This window comes from Malus domestica, chromosome 06, assembly GCF_042453785.1.
Source record: "Malus domestica chromosome 06, GDT2T_hap1".
Lineage (NCBI taxonomy): Eukaryota > Viridiplantae > Streptophyta > Magnoliopsida > Rosales > Rosaceae > Malus > Malus domestica.
Window position 1 is genome coordinate 3,106,720 of NC_091666.1, and position 20,627 is coordinate 3,127,346.

At 40.4% G+C, this 20,627-nt stretch overlaps 1 protein-coding gene across 1 annotated transcript; it reads left to right on the plus strand.

The window, feature by feature from the left end:
* The first annotated feature begins 1,104 nt into the window (after window positions 1-1,104).
* On the plus strand, window positions 1,105-16,834 carry LOC108173609 (DEAD-box ATP-dependent RNA helicase 5). Its single transcript, XM_070823976.1, is given in 12 exon segments — window positions 1,105-1,304; window positions 1,504-1,611; window positions 9,801-9,834; window positions 9,837-9,877; window positions 9,999-10,077; window positions 10,794-10,879; window positions 10,955-11,011; window positions 11,114-11,180; window positions 11,335-11,470; window positions 11,978-12,404; window positions 16,244-16,336; window positions 16,496-16,834. Coding segments are annotated over 12 exon segments (1,254 nt in total). The 5' UTR covers window positions 1,105-1,271; the 3' UTR covers window positions 16,589-16,834.
* The last annotated feature ends 3,793 nt before the right edge of the window (window positions 16,835-20,627 follow it).

Below are 20,627 nucleotides of genomic sequence, written 5' to 3' on the forward strand. Positions count from 1 at the left end.
ATGTTGCGAGTTTGATCCTTATCAATTCTCCTCTTCCTTACAACTAACTATCTAACTCACTAACGCTGGCTCTAAAAATATTAAATTTTATGCATATGTCTATCTCTAATATACATTTATATTTAAAACTTGTTAATATTCGAATATGTCGGTTTCAATTGGGTTAATAATACTTCAACACAACTTAACTCATCTATTGAATGAGTGTTCAGGGTCTTATTGGCAATTCCTTTTTCTTTTTTTCCATTTAAAAAAAAAAGGGACAACTGATGACAAGTTATGGTTATTCATTCATTTCGGGGGTCGAGAAGGCTCATAGAAGTATTTCAACCTTCTTTGGCCACAAGTCTTACTTCCACACCAGCAACGAATTTTGAACCCAAAACTTCTATTTTTTAATTTTAAATAAACCTCGTAACCCGTCATTTACTATTTACTATTGACAATTAAACTTTCAAAGTTGAGTTAAAGTGAGTTAAAGTGAGTACCCAAATGCAAGTTATTGTTTCACGTGCTGCATTTTACAGATACATACGTACATAGTCAAAAGGTCAAAACCCTAGAATAAACCCCTTTCCCTCTGAAAACCCAAAACCCCTCGTCGGCCTCTGCTGATTTTCCTTCCGTAGTTTATCAGGCGAGCAGAGCTGAGTTGAGATTCAGCAATGGGTCGCAAAACCAAAGAAACCTCCGCCGCCGTCGGCGAGGCAGAACCGCAACAGACCCAACCTCTCCACGAAACCACAGCCGAGAGGAGGAAGAAGCAGAAAAACAAAGACGAAGAAGAAGCCCAACTCAGTTCCAATCCCAAGAGATTGCTCCTCAGGAAGAAAACTCAGATTCTATTGACAAGAAGAAGAAGAAGAAGCACCAGAAATCCAAAGAGGAGGAAGAACCCGAACACAATCAGGAGCCACAGGAAATTGGCTATGCCGACAAAGGAGAATCTGGAGACGCGGCTGTGGCAGTTACTGGGAAAGATGCAAAGGAAGACAAATACAAGCCATTGACTTCCTTTGCAGAATCGAAGCTTCCCAGTGATGTTTTACAGTGCTGTCAGAATTTCAAGAGTCCTTCTCCGACTCAATCCCGGGTTCTGTGCTATTTTTTCAATGTAGGCTAGTACCTTGGGATTGCCCCGTGGTGAGGGAGGGTCGGGGAAATGTTTTTTGCAATAAGATAGACCAAGAGTTCCATTGGTTCTGATGTAAGAAAAAAAGGGGATTTCTTTTTAAGCATTCAAGGAGTTTCTACATGGGTCAGCAAGTATCATGTCCTGTTGTTCAAACGCCACTAACTTTTACGTAAGAATTATGCTTAACAAATAATAGAGTGAAACAAGCTTGTCGACCATGTTTATACTTGGTCATACTGATAATGCGTTGTTCTTGCATACATTTCTTTTCACCTGCTGCTTGGGCATGTGATTTGTGATCTTTGGATAAATTCAAGGTTATTAATTGAAAAAGGTGACCGACCATTTGCTTTATCTTCTGGTTGCAGATTTCAGATGTTTTGTTTGAGGCTGGGAAACCTTGTGGTGTGATATGAGTTTGTTTGTATGGAGGAGCACCCAAAGGACCCCAGATATCTTCGTTGAAGGCTGGTGTTGTAAGATCCATTCATTAAATCATTTTATACATCAAATATTTAATGATGAAACTAATGTTTACTAAATTATCATGCGTCAATTGAATGAATATATTTTTTGTATTGACAAAGATAGATATAACCGTTAACTGATCGGCAATCCGTTACCCGGAGGGTATGATTATGGATTATACCTGATGGTTAATTTGCAATTATGGATATGATTAATTTTCGTGGTTATGGGGATGGATATAGCATTTCCGTCCCCAAACCAAACCGTTGCCATCCCTATCACCTACGCCTTTGCCTTTTAATACACTGCTAATATTTCCATTTTCTAATTGTATAAGTCCAATATCTCTAATTTAACTAAGTGTGCCCTCCCATTCCCTGCAATATTTTGATGACAGAATTTGATGATTTGGCATGTAATGCGTTTAAGCAAGTCATTCCTACTGTTAGTGATACCACATCGGTTGGGTTTAAACTTTAAACAGACAACAACAACAACAACAAAGCCTTTTCCCACTAAGTGGGGTCGGCTATATGAATCCTAGAACGCCATTGCGCTCGATTTTGTGTCATGTCCTCCGTTAGATCCAAGTACTCAAGTCTTTTCTTAGGGCATCTTCCAAAGTTTTCCTAGGTCTTCCTCTACCCCTTCGGCCCTGAACCTCTGTCTCGTAGTCACATTTTCGAACCGGAGCGTCAGTAGGCCTTCCTTGCACATGTCCAAACCACCGTAACCGATTTTCTCTCATATTTCCTTCAATTTTGGCTACTCCTACTTTACCTCGGATATCCTCATTCCCAATCTTATCCTTTCTCGTGTGCCCATACATCCCACGAAGCATCCTCATCTCCGCTACACCCATTTTGTGTACGTGTTGATGTTTCACCGCCCAACATTCTGTGCCATACAACATCGCTGGCCTTATTGCCGTCCTATAAAATTTTTCCTTGAGCTTCAGTGGCCTACGACAGTCACACAACACGTCGGATGCACTCTTACACTTCATCCATCCAGCTTGTATTCTATGGTTGAGATCTCCATCTAATTCTCCGTTCTCTTGCAAGATAGATCATAGGTAGCGAAAACGGTCACTTTTTGTGATCTTCGCTAGATTGCTCCGGTCATTAGTGTGGATAAGTATATAAATGGATAGAGATAGGAAAGCAAACACAAGATGTACGTGGTTCACCCAGATTGGCTACGTCCACGGAATAGAGGAGTTCTCATTAATTGTGAAGGGTTTACACAAGTACATAGGTTCAAGCTCTTCTTTAGTGAGTACAAGTGAATGATTTAGTACAAATAACATTAGGAAATATTGTGGGAGAATGATCTCGTAACCACAAAACTTCTAAGTACCGAAGTGTGGTATCGTTTTGACTTGCCTTATCTGTCTCATAGGTAGATGTGGCATCTTCTCTGGAAGTACTCTTCCTCCATCCAGGGGTGGTATCTGTAACTGGTGGAGATGCACAAGGTAATGTATCAATTTCACTTGAAGCTTACTTGTAGTTTTAGGCTTGGTCAAGCGCGATACAAACCATGTAGTAGGAGTCCCCCAAGTCGCCGAGCTAGGGGATCTGCTGAAAGAGGTGACAGACAAGGTAAGCAATCAGAGCTCCGGCTGATTGTTCACATTCTCCCTATCTTGCAGGCAACATGAAGGATAAAGAGAAGAAAAAAGAGAAGAGATGATATGGGATACTTTTGCTTTTGAAGAAGTAACTTTCCACAGGCTTATTCTTGAACTGGGCTGGAGGGTTTTCTGGTTTCCTCCAGAGTATAAGGCCGACTGAAGAATTTGAGGGTCAAAACAAGTCCATCAAATTTAGTGTACGTTCGACCCTGCTGATATGGGATACTTTTGCTTTTGACAGAGTAGTGGATGTATCGGCACGTGTGCTGTTACGCTTGTCTCCACATGCTTCCTTGTATCCTTCTCACTTGCCCTATCTGTTCCTCAGGCAGATGCGGTATCTTCCCTAGAAGCATAAGATGTTGAAGATGAGTACTCGAGAGCAATGCCAGGTAAGTAATCAGGTAAAGGGTTCCAGGCAGTCAGTTCCTGGCTGGAAGCTTGATTCCAAGTGCTGACTGATTGCTCTCTTTCTCCTTGTCTTGCAGGTAAGAACAAGGCCAAAGGAAAAGACAGGGAAAAAGCATGATATGGGATACTCTTGCTTTTAACCCTGATGATATGAGATATTCTTGCTCTAGTATAGCTTGTTTACAGAGGTATTATCGGGGGGAAAGAAAGCTGAATATTTCGAAAAGCTTCGTTGTGAGTGCCCTCTCAGATAAGAGGAAGGGTTGAGCATTTTTGCAGGTCTGCCTGTCCGTTGGGGATGGAGGTCGACATATATAGGAGTCTCCCTAACATCAAGTAATAATGCTATTTCTTTACCCTGCTTGGTCATAGTACGGTAGTAGGAGCTGCCAGCTTCACATGTTTTAACTCTGTCAGAGCACTTTGAAAAAGTGGTCTGTGGTATCTGGAAAGCTGATGTTGCGTGTGAAGATTACAGAAAAGCTTTATCTAAGGAGATCCAACTCTTGAAGTTGGGAAAGTGGTGCCTCTTCGGTTTTCGAACAAGCAATCCTGTCGGGGATCTGGCTCTCGAGATTCGGAGAACGATGCCTCTTCGATTTTTGAGAAAGCAATCCTGCTGGGGGTCTGGCTCTCGAGATTCGGAGAGCGGTGTCTCTTCGATTTTTGAGAAAGTAATCATGTTGGGAGTCTGGCTCTCGAGATTCGGAGGGCGGTGCCTCTTCGATTTTGGAGCAAGCAATCTTGTTGGGAGTGTTTTCTCGAATGTGAGTAAAGGTTGGGCATGTTTGCTAGTCTACCTTGCCACGAAGCACAGAGGTTAACACACAAAGACTTTCCAATTATCCAGCAGTGGTACTGTTCCTTTACCCTCTCTTCGATTTTGAGAAAGTAATCATGTTGGGAGTCTGGCTCTCGAGATTCGGAGGGCGGTGCCTCTTCGATTTTGGAGCAAGCAATCTTGTTGGGAGTGTTTTCTCGAATGTGAGTAAAGGTTGGGCATGTTTGCTAGTCTACCGTGCCACGAATCACAGAGGTTGACACACCGGGACTTTCCAATTATCCAGCAGTGGTACTGTTCCTTTACCATTGTGGGTAATAATATGGTAGCTAGACCTTCAAAATTTATGTGTCTAAACTTTGTTAGTGTTGTTTCTTTGCTATTTTTTTACCCTTCTTGGTCAGAGCGATGTAGTGGGAGCTGCAAGCTTCACGTGTCTCAACTTTGTCAGATAACTTTGGCAAAGTTATCTGTGGTACCCATGAGCTACTGTTGCGTGTGGGAAGTGGTTGATTGAACAGTACGATTCATGTGCTTTCTACTTCGACAGAATGCCCATAATTTCCGCGAAGCTGAGTATGCGTGTGACAGGTGCTGACAAGGCTGGAAAAGTAGGTGCCTCTTCGATTTCTGAGATTGGCCCTCGTGGTCTCTGAGCAGCCCAGCTTTTGAGAAAGCAAGCCTCTTCGATTTCTGAGATCGGCCTTCGTGGTCTTTGAGCAGCCCAGCTTTTGAGAAAGTAAACGCCTCTTCAATTTCTGAGATCGACCCTCGTGGTCTCTGAGCAGCCCAGCTTTTGAGAAAGCAAACGCCTCTTCGATTTCTGAGCAGGCGCCTCTTCGATTTCTGAAGCTTCGTCGAGTGCAGATTTTTATAGGGGCTGACATTAAGTTCCAAAGCACACTTGAATATCCACAAGTAGAAGCTCCATTCTTGCACTTCTAAGATCTTGATTTGTCCGACCTCTTCTCTCTTCAACACCTTTGAAAATGTCTGGCCCCTCCGACCGTCGTTTTGACTTGAACCTTATTGAAGAGACAGCCCCGCCTTCTCCAGACAACATATGGCTCCCATCCTTCATCTCCCATACTGGTTCTCTTACCGTTGGGGATTCCGTGATGAAAAATGATATGACCGCTGCGGTAGTGGCCAGGAACCTTCTCACTCCCAAAGATAACAGACTACTTTCCAAACGGTCTGATGAGTTGGCTGTTAAGGATTCTCTGGCTCTCAGTGTTCAGTGTGCAGGTTCTGTGTCTAATATGGCCCAACGCCTATTTGCTCGAACCCGCCAAGTTGAATCATTGGCGGCTGAAGTGATGAGTCTCAAACAGGAGATTAGAGGGCTCAAGCATGAGAATAAACAGTTGCACCGGCTCGCACATGACTATGCTACAAACATGAAGAGGAAGCTTGACCAGATGAAGGAATCTGATGGTCTGGTTTTACTTGATCATCAGAGATTTGTGGGTTTGTTCCAAAGGCATTTATTGCCTTCGTCTTCTGGGGCTGTACCGCGTAATGAAGCTCCAAATGATCAACCTCTAATGCCTCCTCCTTCTAGGGTTCTGTCCAGTACTGAGGCTCCGAATGATCCCCCTCTGGTGCCTTCTCTTTCTGGGGCTCTACCGACTGCTGAGACTTCTCCTAAGCAACCTTTGTGAAGGTTTCCTCTTGTTTGTTTATTTTGACTCAAGTATATGTACATATTTGTAACTTATCGGGTATATCAATAAATAAGCTTTCCTTCATTTCAACGTATTGTGTTAAATACACCAAAGCCTTCTTCGCTAAGTTCTTTGAATTTTCTTTTGTTGAAGCTTGTATGTTGAAACTTTGTGAGTGGAGCATGTAGGTTGAGGTAGTGTTCCCTTAATTTCCCGAGTGAGGAAAACTTCTCGGTTAGAGACTTGGAAAATCCAAGTCACTGAGTGGGATCGGCTATATGAATCTTAGAACGCCATTGTGTTCTGTCTTGTGTCATGTCATCCGTTAGATCCAAGTACTCTAAGTCTTTTCTTAGGGTCTCTTCCAAAGTTTTCCTAGGTCTTCCTCTACCCCTTCGGCCCTGAACCTCTGTCTCATAGTCGCATCTTCTAATCGGAGCGTCAGTAGGCCTTCTTTGCACATGTCTAAACCACCGTAACCGATTTTCTCTCATCTTTTCTTCAATTTCGGCTACTCCTACTTTACCCCGGATATCCTCATTCCTAATCTTATCCTTTCTCGTGTGCCCACACATCCAACGAAGCATCATCATCTCCGCTACACCCATTTTGTGTACGTGTTGATGCTTCACCGCCCAACATTCTGTGCCATACAGCATCGCCGGCCTTATTGCCGTCCTATAAAATTTTCCCTTAAGCTTCAGTGGCATACGGCGGTCACACAACACGCCGGATGCACTCTTCCACTTCATCCATCCAGCTTGTATTCTATGGTTGAGATCTCCATCTAATTCTCTGTTCTTTTGCAAGATAGATCCTAGGTAACGAAAACGATCGCTCTTTGGTATTTCTTGATCTCCGATCCTCACCCCTAACTCGTTTTGGCCTCCATTTGCACTGAACTTGCACTCCATATATTCTGTCTTTGATCGGCTTAGGCGAAGACTTTTAGATTCCAACACTTCTCTCCAAAGGTTAAGCTTTGCATTTACCCCTTCATGAGTTTCATCTATCAACACTATATCGTCTACGAAAAGCATACACCAAGGAATATCATCTTGAATATGTCCTGTTAACTCATCCATTACCAACGCAAAAAGGTAAGGACTTAAGGATGAGCCTTGATGTAATCCTACAGTTATGGGAAAGCTTTCGGTTTGTCCTTCATGAGTTCTTACGGCAGTCTTTACTCCTTCATACATATCCTGTATAGCTTGGATATATGCTACTCGTACTCCTTTCTTCTCTAAAATCCTCCAAAGAATGTCTCTTGGGACCCTATCATACGCTTTTTCCAAATCTATAAAGACCATGTGTAAATCCTTTTCCCCATCTCTATATCTTTCCATCAATCTTCGTAAGAGATAGATTGCCTCCATGGTTGAGCGCCCTGGCATGAACCCGAATTGGTTGTCCGAAACCCGTGTTTCTTGCCTCAATCTATGCTCAATGACTCTCTCCCAAAGCTTCATTGTATGACTCATTAGCTTAATACCCCTATAGTTCATGCAATTTTGTACATCGCCCTTATTCTTGTAGATAGGCACCAAAGTGCTCGTTCGCCACTCATTTGGCATCTTCTTCGTTTTCAAAATCCTATTGAAAATGTCAGTGAGCCATGTTATACCTGTCTCTCCCAAAACTTTCCACATTTCGATTGGTATATCGTCTGGGCCTACTGCTTTTCTATGCTTCATCTTCTTCAAAGCTACAACCACTTCTTCCTTTCGGATTCTACGATAAAAAGAGTAGTTTCTACACTCTTCTGAGTTACTCAACTCCCCTAAAGAAGCACTCATTTCATGTCCTTCATTGAAAAGATTATGAAAATAACATTTCCATCTGTCTTTAACCGCGTTCTCTGTAGCAAGAACCTTTCCATCCTCATCCTTGATGCACCTCACTTGGTTTAGGTCATTTGTCTTCTTTTCCCTTGCTCTAGCTAGTTTATAGATATCAAACTCTCCTTCTTTGGTATCTAGTCGCTTATACATATCGTCATAAGCCGCTAACTTAGCTTCTCTCACAGCTTTCTTCGCATCTTGCTTCGCTTTTCTATACCTTTCACCATTTTCATCGGTCCTATCCTTGTATAAGGCTTTACAACATTCCTTCTTAGCCTTCACCTTTGTTTGTACCTCCTCATTCCACCACCAAGATTCCTTTTGGTGTGGGGCAAAGCCCTTGGACTCTCCTAATACCTCTTTTGCTACTTTTCGGATACAACTAGCCATGGAATCCCACATTTGGTTAGCTTCCCCCTCTCTATCCCACACACACTGGGTGATTACTTTCTCTTTGAAAATGGCTTGTTTTTCTTCTTTTAGATTCCACCATCTAGTCCTTGGACACTTCCAAGTCTTGTTCTTTTTTCTCACTCTTTTGATATGTACATCCATCACCAACAAGCGATGTTGATTAGCCACGCTCTCTCCTGGTATAACTTTGCAATCCTTACAAGTTATACGATCCCCTTTCCTCATTAGAAGAAAATCTATTTGTGTTGTTGACGACCCACTCTTGTAGGTGATCACATGTTCTTCTCTCTTCTTAAAGAAGGTGTTGGCTAAGAAGAGATCATATGCCATTGCAAAATCCAAGATAGCTTCCCCATCCTCGTTTCTTTCCCCAAAACCATGGCCACCATGAAAACCTCCATAGTTGCCTGTCTCCCTGCCCACGTGTCCATTTAAATCTCCTCCTATAAATAACTTCTCCGTCTGAGCAATTCCTTGCACCAAGTCTCCAAGGTCTTCCCAAAATTTCTCCTGCGAACTCGTATCCAACCCTACTTGAGGTGCGTACGCACTAATCACATTGATAAGTTCTTGTCCTATTACAATCTTGATTGCCATGATTCTATCTCCTACCCTCTTAACATCTACAACATCTTGTGTCAAGGTCTTGTCCACGATGATGCCAACACCGTTTCTCGTTCTATTTGTGCCCGAATACCATAGTTTAAACCCTGAGTTTTCTAGATCCTTTGCCTTACGACCAACCCACTTAGTTTCTTGTAGGCACATAATATTTATCCTTCTCCTCACCATAACTTCTACTACTTCCATAGATTTTCCCGTCAAGGTTCCTATATTCCACGTTCCTAAACGCATTTTGCTCTCTTGAACTCTACCCTTCTGTCCTAGCTTCTTCACCCTTCCCCGTCTAATAGGATCAAAGTACTTCTTTTGTGTGTCCCGTGTAAAGTTGATAGGAGCATATGCTCCCAAACAACTTTGAGTGGAGTCGTTCGAAAAGAAGTTTCTATAGCCCCCTTGCTCATTTAACACTGCATCCGGGTGCCGATGGAGATACAGCGACCCTTGCTCACTTATCACTGTGCTCGGGCCACACAGCGCGCCACTTACGGGTGACGCCCTAGCTTTAGCACGATTTCGTTCTGGATTCATTTTCATAAGGATTCGACGTAATCATGGAGTGCCGGCTGTCGACTACCTGACGCCCTCCCCCTCCTCCTTTATCCGGGCTTGGGACCGGCAATGTAAGATAAACTTACACGGCGGAGTTTTAAACTTTAAACAGAAAAATTGAAAATTTTATTCTTTTGATTTGGGCAAAAGGCTGATTGAATTAGTTCAGTACATGTGCAGGTGGAATTATTCTGTAGAGGTTATATGTTTGCATACAGTATGTGGTTCATCTTCTTATAATTGATTTTTCTACGCTTTTTTGTGCTCTTAGGACATCATCATTGGAACTCCTGGTCGTTTGAAAGATCATTGAAATGGGTGTGTTGCCTGAAGGAAGTATCTATTACGGTAATTATCTTTTACCTAGAGGAAGTATCTATTACGGTAATTATCTTTTACCTAGAGGAAGTATCATTAGATTTCATTTTCTACTTTAGTTTGGATGTGAATATATTAGAATTTTTTGTAGGTCCTTGATGAAGCAGATCGAATGCTTGACATGGGATTTGAACCAGAAGTTCGCTATATATCGGGTCAGACATGCTCTGGTACGTGATGTACTGTTAATAGGTCTTTCTTTATCTATCTGGTGACATCAATTTCTTTAGTTTGTTTGGGAGGACTTCAATTAAGTCTCAAAGATTTAATTTTTTTAATATTTAAATAACTTATTAAATGCTTTTTTTCTTTTTGGTATTGCTGATTCCATGATCATATGGGGAACTTATATGAGGAATTATATGCTCTTCCAGATGTACGTATACAGGTTTAGCACTATTGGATACCTATTCATAGAGAGAGGAAAGACATTCATTTTGACTTATACATTTGTTTGACAACCGTTTTTGTTTCTAATAGAGATATAACTGAAAATGATGTTAAATTATGAGCGGCCTGGAGGTAATTCAGTTACAAGAGACCTATTAATTTGTTTTTGTAGATGCTCTCAAGCCTTAGATAATGGGGCAAAATATGCCAGGTAGTCGATAGTATAGAAATGCAAAATGACACTTGCCTAAATATGAAATAAGAAGTAATGTCTATTTCCCCCAGCTGCTTTCCTAAGGACTATCATGAGTAGTTAGAATTTCTGAAATGAATTTATTGGAAAATTTATGGCTAATTAAAATTCTAGACTGCAATTAGGTTGAAGTGTTTAAGTTTGCTCCAAGTTTGGGTGGTGTAGGGTCTCTCCCACTTAAAACTGTGATATTTCAGTATTCTCGGATCTTTCTAATCAGTTCGGTTAATTTTGACTCTATAGCTCGCCAAATGGTAATGTTCAGGGCTACATGGCCTCCATCAGTTCATCAATTAGCTCAGGAGTTCATGGACCCTAATCTTGTTAAGGTGCGAATTCTGGATTATCATGATCTTTAATATTTTCTATTAACCTTTTGGAAAACTAATAAAGCATTATTTCAGGTTGTTGTTGGGTCAGAGGATTTAGCTGCCAACCATGATGTTATGCAGATAGTTGAGGTACAAATTCTTAACACACGTGAAGCATATGTGACAATCAAATGTTTACTTTGTTATTTCAATATATGCTTACTGCAATTGACTTCCCTTTCACATTCATAGGTGTTGGATGAACATTCATGTGATGGGCGCTTGGTTGCATTGCTACAAAAATGCCACAAATCTAAGAGTAAGTATTGGCTCATTATCTCCCATTATTTTATTTTAACTTGTGTCTTGGTCAATCCCTGGCGGATTGTTTTTGGACCTAGTGTTGTGTATTTGTATGATGGATTCCACTTGGTTTACTGACTGTACATGCTCAATGTTTATGTCACACAAAGGGGAGCTCCTTCAATATTTTGGGTGTATTTTGATATCTGCTAATGCCGAGGTTATACTGTTGAACAGGAACATAGTTTTGATTTTTGTCTTGTACAAAAAGGAAGCCACTTGTGTTGAGATTATGCTGCAAAAAGGGTAACCTTGTTGATGCATATTTGAGTTGCTGCTGAAGATATTTGAGGAAAGCTACTGAGGGTCTAGGGAATTTTTTTTTTTAAACTCCCAAACCCAAATTTTGGGTAGGGTTTTAACTGCCTCATACCTCTTCCTTGCACTATCGTCTCTCTGCCTTTTTTTCTGATTTTTTTTTTATATAATGGATGTGCGTGATGTCTGCGTGCATTGTATATGTATGCTCATTGTGCTTTTCATCCTCTATTATATATATATATATATATATTATATGTCTATATATGTGTGTGTTCAGAGTGATTATTGGTTAATAATCTTCTTTTTTTTAATATAATATGTGTACACTTAATGTATATATTAAACTCACGCCTCACGCTTTTAATACACTAATCCAAAATTATTTTAATTCAGTTACAAAAATCAGGAATAAGGAAAAGTGAGAGAATAAGTTTTTACTGGATCAAACTTGAAAATTAAAAGATAATGATGATGACAAAACGGACCCACAAGAATCTTGGACAAGTCCAAAACAATGTTCATGTATATCGTGGAAGTCGGGGTAGGTTTTTACAATCCTCCCAACTATATTATAGTCTCTTCCACCGGGTTTAAATGTTTGTGTATAGGCCCTTTAGGGGTATATGAGTTATTAAATCTGTACAAACTTTTTGTTGGGGAACTTGTGGTTAACATATGCTTACTTCTATCTGAAACACCTATATCTGGGAACTGTGTTAAAATGTATTCCATTTTATCTGAAACATATTTCCAGATAGCTACTGATGTGGATGCTCGTGGATTGGATATTCCAGATGTTGAAGTAGTGATTAACTATAGTTTTCCTCTTACTACTGAGGGTTATGTCCACCGAATTGGGTGGACTGAACGGGCTGGAAAGAAGGGTGTTGCTCATACTTTTTTCACACATCGGACCAAGGTAACACTAAGAATTCTAAGCCGAAACTAGGGGTGGGTTCAAAAAACCGAAAACCGAAAAAAACCGAAAATCAAACCGAACCGAAACCGAAAAAACCGAACCGAACCGCATTCTTTTGGTTCGGTTCGGTTTTAGTGATCTAGAAACCGAACCAAACCGAACCGAACCGAATTAATTAAATTAATTTTTTTATTTAATTATTTGTTTTGGGTATTATTTTCTAAACCCAATTTGTAAGTTAAAATGTGCTAAACCCAATGTGTTGCCAAACTTTAAGCTCAAAATATTAAAAAAATGCCTATAAAAACTCTAAACCCTAACCTATTATTTCTCCCTCATATAAGGTTCCGGAACCAAACCTCCTCCTGAAGTACCTACATCTATCTCCATAGCACTGTCTGCTTCTGCCCCAGATTTCTTTTCCAAATCTACTCTCATATAACATATAACAGAATCCATAAACATTTATTTCGGGTAGATTACTTGGGTAATTTGTGATGGAAAAGAATCCAACACACACTAAATTAATCCACCCACGCATTACTTTTACTAATCAAGTTGTCAACATGAAGTTACAAGCAAACAACCCTGATCTTTGAACAACATCATACAATTTAACTTTTCTAAGTCATTTGTACGATTTTTGTGTTGTGAGGTTGTTAGTTTGGACTTTGGAAGATTTGATTGATGATTTTAGTTCAACTTTAAATGTTTATTTTTATTGTCCTTGATTTTAGTTAGAATGACACATCCCGATCCGGAATGTCCACTAGGACCCCGAATCGAGCTGTGCTGGCCGCCACCTGGAAGGTGACAAAGCCATAAAGTGGTGATAAGGAAAAATGCGAATAATTTTAAACCTAAAGGTGCCTAATAACAGAGTGCACTGTGCGTGGGTATGAACCCAAATCACACGTGATGTCAGAGCATATTCAAGTACAACAATATAGGTAGAAACCGTACCCACAAAAGTAGCCACCTTAATAGGGACATGCCACGAATCCTCGTCGATAAAGAACTTTGCTAATAGAACCTGGAAGGGCGCAAAACAGAAAACGTGAGTGGGCAAAAATAAAGCTTTTCAAAACATCTCATTTATTCAACATTTATAACCCCTCTCTGAAAAACCTGTATACTTTCCCAGAAAATAATATATAATCATATATAAACATATATATATCATCAAAAGCTCAAATCACAATCCTTCAAAGCTTTTCAGAAAGAATATGCCATGCCATATGCCAAAATATAATATGAATGCATCAATATAAATCAGGTGAAATAACAAATCAATCGGAGACCCTATAGTGGTCTTGTACGGCTGATTCTATAGCTCAATATCCCATCCAGCCGAAGTCACCAACTGTGACTTGTACGGCCCGGCCGGAGTCACCAAATGTGACCTGTACGGCACTACACTGCACATAAGTCGGAACTACGTATAGTAGTCTGTACGACTAAGATGGTGAAATAATACGCTCTAGTGCTTCTCTCATCAATCATCTGCGCGCATAATCTAAGGTCACCCACCAGTCGGAACCCCTCTAATGGTCTGTACGACTGGCATGTCGGAACCACCTCTAGTGGTCTGTACGACATCCACCTACTTGGATCCAAGGCAAGCGTGCGGTGTGGTGAATAATATAAGCACTATCACCTAGGGTGCAGGTTATGAGCTTTCAATGCCATTCACATAAATAAATCGTCTGAATAATATAAAAACTCACATGTGCGTCCACAGCACCATTTCACATATATGCATCATATACCAAATCATATAATTCATATAATTTCTATGTATGGCATTTCAAAACTCATTTCATAACGCATTTCATTTAACTCGATTTCTGAGAAAATCAATAGTATATAGATATATATAGAAAACAAATGCCCACTCACCTGGGGTCCGCGCTACGACTCCATAACATCAAAACCAAGGCGTCCCGAACGCTCGGCTCCTAAAACAGTTATCAAACCACGTCTCAGAACTCATATCCATAGAATATGAAATTCACATAACACATAGCCACAAGGGCATTCAAGAATAATGCGAGAACCTTTGATTAAAGGTCAACCGTCAACTAAGTTCGACGGTAGGGTCATAACCCCACATAACTCAATCTGAAAGATCCACAACTCAGATTTCCGATCTGTCACTCCCCAACATACACATTAAGCTTCTAGAACAATATACTAAAATTTCGTTACGATCTGACGGTTGGATATCCGCCAATTTCCAAGACTAAGTGGCGGTTAACCTTTTATTTTATGAACTTACAAATCCAATTCAGGAAGATCCGTCCATCGAATTCCCGATCCGTAAGTTCACACTTTCTTCAAATATTATGTACTACTACATATCAAAGTTTGGTGAAGATCCGACGGTTGGATCTTCGATTCACCTTTTGGCCTAACCATGAATCGTATCGAATTTAAGTCCAAATGATCAACCAACGACAAACCACTATCAAAACTGAATTCAGGATATCAAACATAGCCTAAAAATAACATTGATGGTCCACTGGCCATGCGCCGCCGCACGCGCCGCCGTGGGTGGCGGTCGGCCGCCCCGGCTCGTCGGAAAATTCAACTATTTCAAAAAATTACCAAAATTTACAGAAATGAAGATATCAATGAGTAGAGAAACTTTCATACATGTGGCCAAGGCCAATTCGGTCGGCAAGGCCTCCAATTTCAACAAAACCCGTCGGAAACCCTAGGTTTTGGGTGTGCTCAATCCATCCTCAAATCAACTTCGCCATCCCAACCATTGCTTGGGCTTTGTTCTAGGCCTCAAGAGGATGCCATGGGTGGTGGCAATTGAAAGACATTGCTTCGGGATTGGGTGATTCGAAACTAAGACCGCCGCACCCTTCCTCGCGAGTTCCTCCATTTTCAAGACCAAATCTCTCCAAATTTGAGATGAAATGGATAGAGGGAAGGTCGTGGAGAAGTTCCCAAGTAATTTCTTGCAACAATTCGACGGAAAAATGGGTGAAAATCGTTGAAATTGCACACGGGTGCCGACCGAGTTGAACACGGGTTGCAGGTTCCCTCAACCCGTTTCTCCTCCGTTCCTCCGCTTCTCACCCTCTCTCCTTTCCTCCCTTCCCTGTTCCGATTGGTCAATCTCTCTCTCTCTCTCCTCCCAATTCGGCCAGCTCCCTCCTTTCTCTCCCGGAGCTACTGTATCTCTCCCTTTGGTTGGGCAGCTTGCCCAACCTCTTCTTCTTCCTCTTCTTTTTCCTTCTTTCCTTTCCATCCGCACCATCCATTTCTTCTTCTTTAAATCTAGGCCATCCAAATAGCACACCAGATTTTATAAAGGAAGAATCCATATTTTCTGAAATTAATAAATTGATCAAATTTCAAACTTTAATAACTTTTTCGCTATAGCTCCAAATCACGAACCGCTTACGCCCACGGGTCCGTAGCGACGAGTACTACAAGAATATGCCAAGAAATCAAGTCTTACGTGTCATGACAAGCGATTAACACAAATCAAGACATATGCCTCAAAGGGCCTTTTAGAAATTCCACGTAATACAATTATAAAAATCATAATTTTTCGGGACGGGCTGTCACATAGAATGCGTATGTTATGATTGTGTTGGATATGTTAAAATTTAAAATTTCAATGTTTTTCATTTTTTGAAAGAAAAAAAAACAAAAAACCGAAACCGAACTGAAACCGAACCGAAAAAAAACCGAAAAAAAAATGAACCGAACCGAACCGAACCGAAATTTTGGTTTGGTTTCGGTTTTGGCAAAAAACCGAACCGATTTAAACCGAACCCACCCCTAAGCCGAACTACTATATGTTACGAGTACTATTCCAGGGACTTGCGGGGGAGATGGTCAATGTTCTCAGAGAAGCCAGCCAAATTGTTCCTGAAGCCTTGTTGAAATTTGGCACTTATGTTAAGAAAAAGGCACGCATTTGTTTCTCTTTCATCTCCCGTATTTAGCTTTTCCTGCTGGTTGCTGAATAATCCATATTCGTGTTCTTCATTCTTTTAATCCGCTTGCATGAGTGTAGCATTTTGATGATATTTTTTCTGATGATCTTTCGTTGTGGTATTGAAATACAGGAGTCCAAACTTTACGGAGCTCACTTTAAAGAGATTCCTGCATATGCTCTAAAGTCTCAAAAAATAACCTTCAACTCTGACGATGAAGATTAGTTCGCATTGCGATTATGAAACCATTTGAGCTACTTAGAGCAGTAAACACATAAAGTTGGCTATGGGAACTAGTCATGGCTGCAGCAACATAGAATGATATAACAGAACGGCCTGACGACTACCGGGTAAGGAATGTGCACTCATTTGCTAATTCGAAACAAGCTTTTACTGCTCATACGTAATACCCTTTTGATTTTGGTTTCCTCATCAGTTGTATTTCACGGATGCTCTACGAGTATTTGCTTTCGATCTTCGTAATACCTTAAAACTTATAGCGTTTTACGTTATGATTGTTTTACTTGTGGGTATCCATATGAACCAGTTGCTTAGGAAACAAGATTTATTCCACTTGTATTTTTACCACTCTAAAAGTGTGACAACTCGTCCAGATTATTTTTACGAATTTCGGAACGGAAGGGTATTTTCGTAAATTTTCACTTTTGGCTAGATATTTTGAAACAAGTTTCCTTTTGGTTTTAAATGGTGTGCCCAAAGGGGCCCACCCTTGATTTTGTCCCCCGGCCCAAATCCCTCACCTCTCTCATTCTCTCTTCCCTTTCCTCCCCGTTAACCACTCTCGGACCTCTCTCTCTATTCTCAGTGCACTCTCCCTCCCCTCTCTGAAAACAACACACATACACACCCATACATACTTACATGGATGCACCAAGTCGCCATCTCAGCGGAGGAATGAGGATCCTCAACGGTACCAGCATTCAAACCTATAACCTCGTGGAATAAAGACTTTCTCCTCCGGCGAACCCTCGACCATGGTAAGCTTCTAGAACCCCATAGATCGTTTTAGGAGTGAGTTTGTGATGTCTTTGAGTAGTTTTTGGACTAAGAACCGTTAGGAAAGGATTTTCCAGATTCCGACAAGAATGCCGTGACTTTCAGGCGACTTTTCCGGCCAACTCTGGCCACTACTGGGGAAACCAAACGTATAATCCTAATCTACACTTGTTTGTCTTCAATTTGGTGGGTAGATCGTAGATTGTAGTTGAGGTTCGAGGTTGACCAAAGCTGGGGAAGCTCCGACTTTCTTCTCCGTCGAAACCGGCCTAATAACCCTGCAACCCTAATCGGCCCAAATCTTTAGGCCATGGACCCCGACCCAAACTCTTAGCCCAAATGCATAATTGTGACCTTTATAACCCAACCTAGTTACAAGCCCAAACCTAAAACCCAATGGCCCTAGCCTAGGAACCAAGCCTAACCCAGTCAGATCCCAAACCCTTGGCCAGTGCGCGGAGCACACGTGCCTCCACCGAAGGTACTGTGATGGCAGTGACGATGACCCAAAATGGTGCGTGACGGCGCGTGCGACGATGCGTGGTCGTCGGGGCCGCCACCCTGTGGCGGCACGTGGGGGTACCCAAGGTTCCCCTTTATGTTTTTCAACGTCTTGAATCCGTTTATGACGTCCATTTCCCGAAATTCAATCGTTATGATAAAGTTTTATTAATTGGTACCTTTATGTGCTTAGGTGCAATTGTTTATGGCATTTTCATCCTCTCTAATTGCACGGTTCTTCAATGACAAAGTATCTGTGAGTGAATCCCTTATAAAATGCATATTTTACTATTAGAAATGCATACATGAAAAACATGATTTATTGGTTACGTTTTATGAAACGTTTATGAGTAAATTGGATTTACACTTTATGAATTAGCATTCTTTATTGACTTTACGTTCCTTGTGGTATATATGATTGATGACTATATATATATTGTGAACGTGGTTTTACGATAAGACGTTTTAGCTACTGAGCTCTGATTGAGATAGATAGATAGATATATATATTAGAAATATTATGTTAATGTTTTTATGTGCTTATTTAGTGGTTACTTGAATGATACTGCCTATCGACGAATGATACTTATATATGGCTTCGGCTGGAAAATATTTATATTGGCTTCAACTAGGCGTAGGTTGGTGGCTTAGGCCGGAAGATATTCATATTGGCTACGGCTGGGTGTTTGGTTGGTGCCTACGGGTGGATGATACTTATATATTGGCTTCGGCCAAAAGTGCCTTCGGGCGAATGAAGTTATATATATATGCCTTGTGCTACTACTACTAAGCAACCTACATACGTTATATGTTTTATGAAAGGTTTTATTGCATGCTAGGGTTTTCGGAAAAAACCTATTACTTATTATGCTATCTAAACCTGGAGGTTAGTACGTTAAAGATCAATTGTTTTATTCCTAATTATATATCAACTTGGTTCACTCATGTTTTGTTTTGCGCTTCCTCAAGACTTAGGTTTGATGTGTACAATCCCGACCTTAAGGCACTCCTGCATCGGCATCTTCGAGTCCTCTTGGTGTAGGACCCATCTCTTTGTTCATTCAATTTTATATTATTCCTTTTTACTGTCTTAGATTAGTTGTATATTCTGAACACGTTTCATAAATGCATTTTCATTATAATTAAATTTACAAGTTTTATTCTTAGTTCTTATGCATCCTAATATGGCTTTTTCACATTCGGGTGTCGGCCAGCATGTGTCTACCTTGGTGTTTGGTGAATATCAGGGTCAGGCGTGTCAAAAAGTTTTGGTGTAAAAGGCTGGCTCGATACAAGCCAAGATGGATGTGAGGAAAGTCCCTCATTGGAGAAGTACGACAATAATCTCCACTTCTAATTGCACCATGCCTTTTTGAGATAAAATCTCACTTGAGGTCTGTTGGGCTTGATAGCACCAGGGGACTGGGCTTAAGTGGTTACGTGTGGATAATATCGATGCATTGAGGCCTTAATAGGGGATACTTATGGAGTCCGTGACATAACAAAAAGGCTCTGATGCCTACATGTAAATTGTAACAGTTTGTTCATCAGAGCATCTCCAACTGCATCTCTAAAAGAGGCTGTCTGCCTATTTTGACCAATCTTGACAGTCCAATTTCAGTGAAACGCGCGATATACTCCATTGACTAATTTTTGTAAACACTTGTAATTTCTTGAGGTATCGTTGCCCTTGTTGATCTTTTCCCCCTCATTTTATTTGGCAGCTTGCGATCTTTGGTTTGACATGGTGTGATTTATTTGTAAATAACACGTCTTGTTGAAACATTCCGCCCCTAGAATTCTCCCTCAACTTGTGTAATCATTGTTTGAGAATAAATAAATAATAATAAATAATCATGCAATTCAGTGAATCCACATTCCTGTTATTTGAAATATGATTAATAAACGAATACAGTTTTGTCGAATATTATTGAAATGTGTGACGCTACATGAGTTTCAATTTGAGTTTATATTTGTAAGAATGATGTATGAATGATGATTAAAAAATGAAAATTTTAACGAAAAGCTTCAAATATTGTTTACTATAACGAAAAACCATTTTGACAAAAAAAAAAAACAACGAAAAACCATATTTTTACACTAAAAAGTCAATCATAGTACTATTTACTTTACCCTTTATTTTGTTCTTATAGTTAAAACTCAAAATTTTCAAATCATTTTCATTAGTTTTCCTTTAAATAATTGAACGGTCAAATCATGAGTTCATTTTGTAGAATGAATCCAAATGAGTGGTTAACAGTGTATTAACTTACTAATCGATTAGTCCTAGAGCGCTCCTGGTGTTAGCATCGGTTGTAAAGATTGAATTAAATGGAGGGTGAGGATCTAATTCATGTACGAGGAATATTAATAATTGACAAAGATGGATGATTGGATAATTGCTAGGAAACTTGTGCTGCTCAAACAATTCCTTCCAGATCCTCTTACATGCGGCAACGTGCTGTTTCATCACCCACTCAACTATTCAATATATTTTTTCGTACAAGCAATATTTTACACGAGTCAATATTATATAGAGGGGAGAGAATTTGAACTCAGAAGGTCGAAGAGAAAACTCCTAACCACAAGGTATATAAAAAACAAAAATAAAAAACCTTTTACTTTGTTGCAACGATATTTCACAAGGTGGATAATTTGGCCAAGCCATAGTAACTTGGTATCGAACTTACTATTCACATGAGTTAGAACCTAATAGCCTCTCACTTATTAACAGTGAGGATTACAA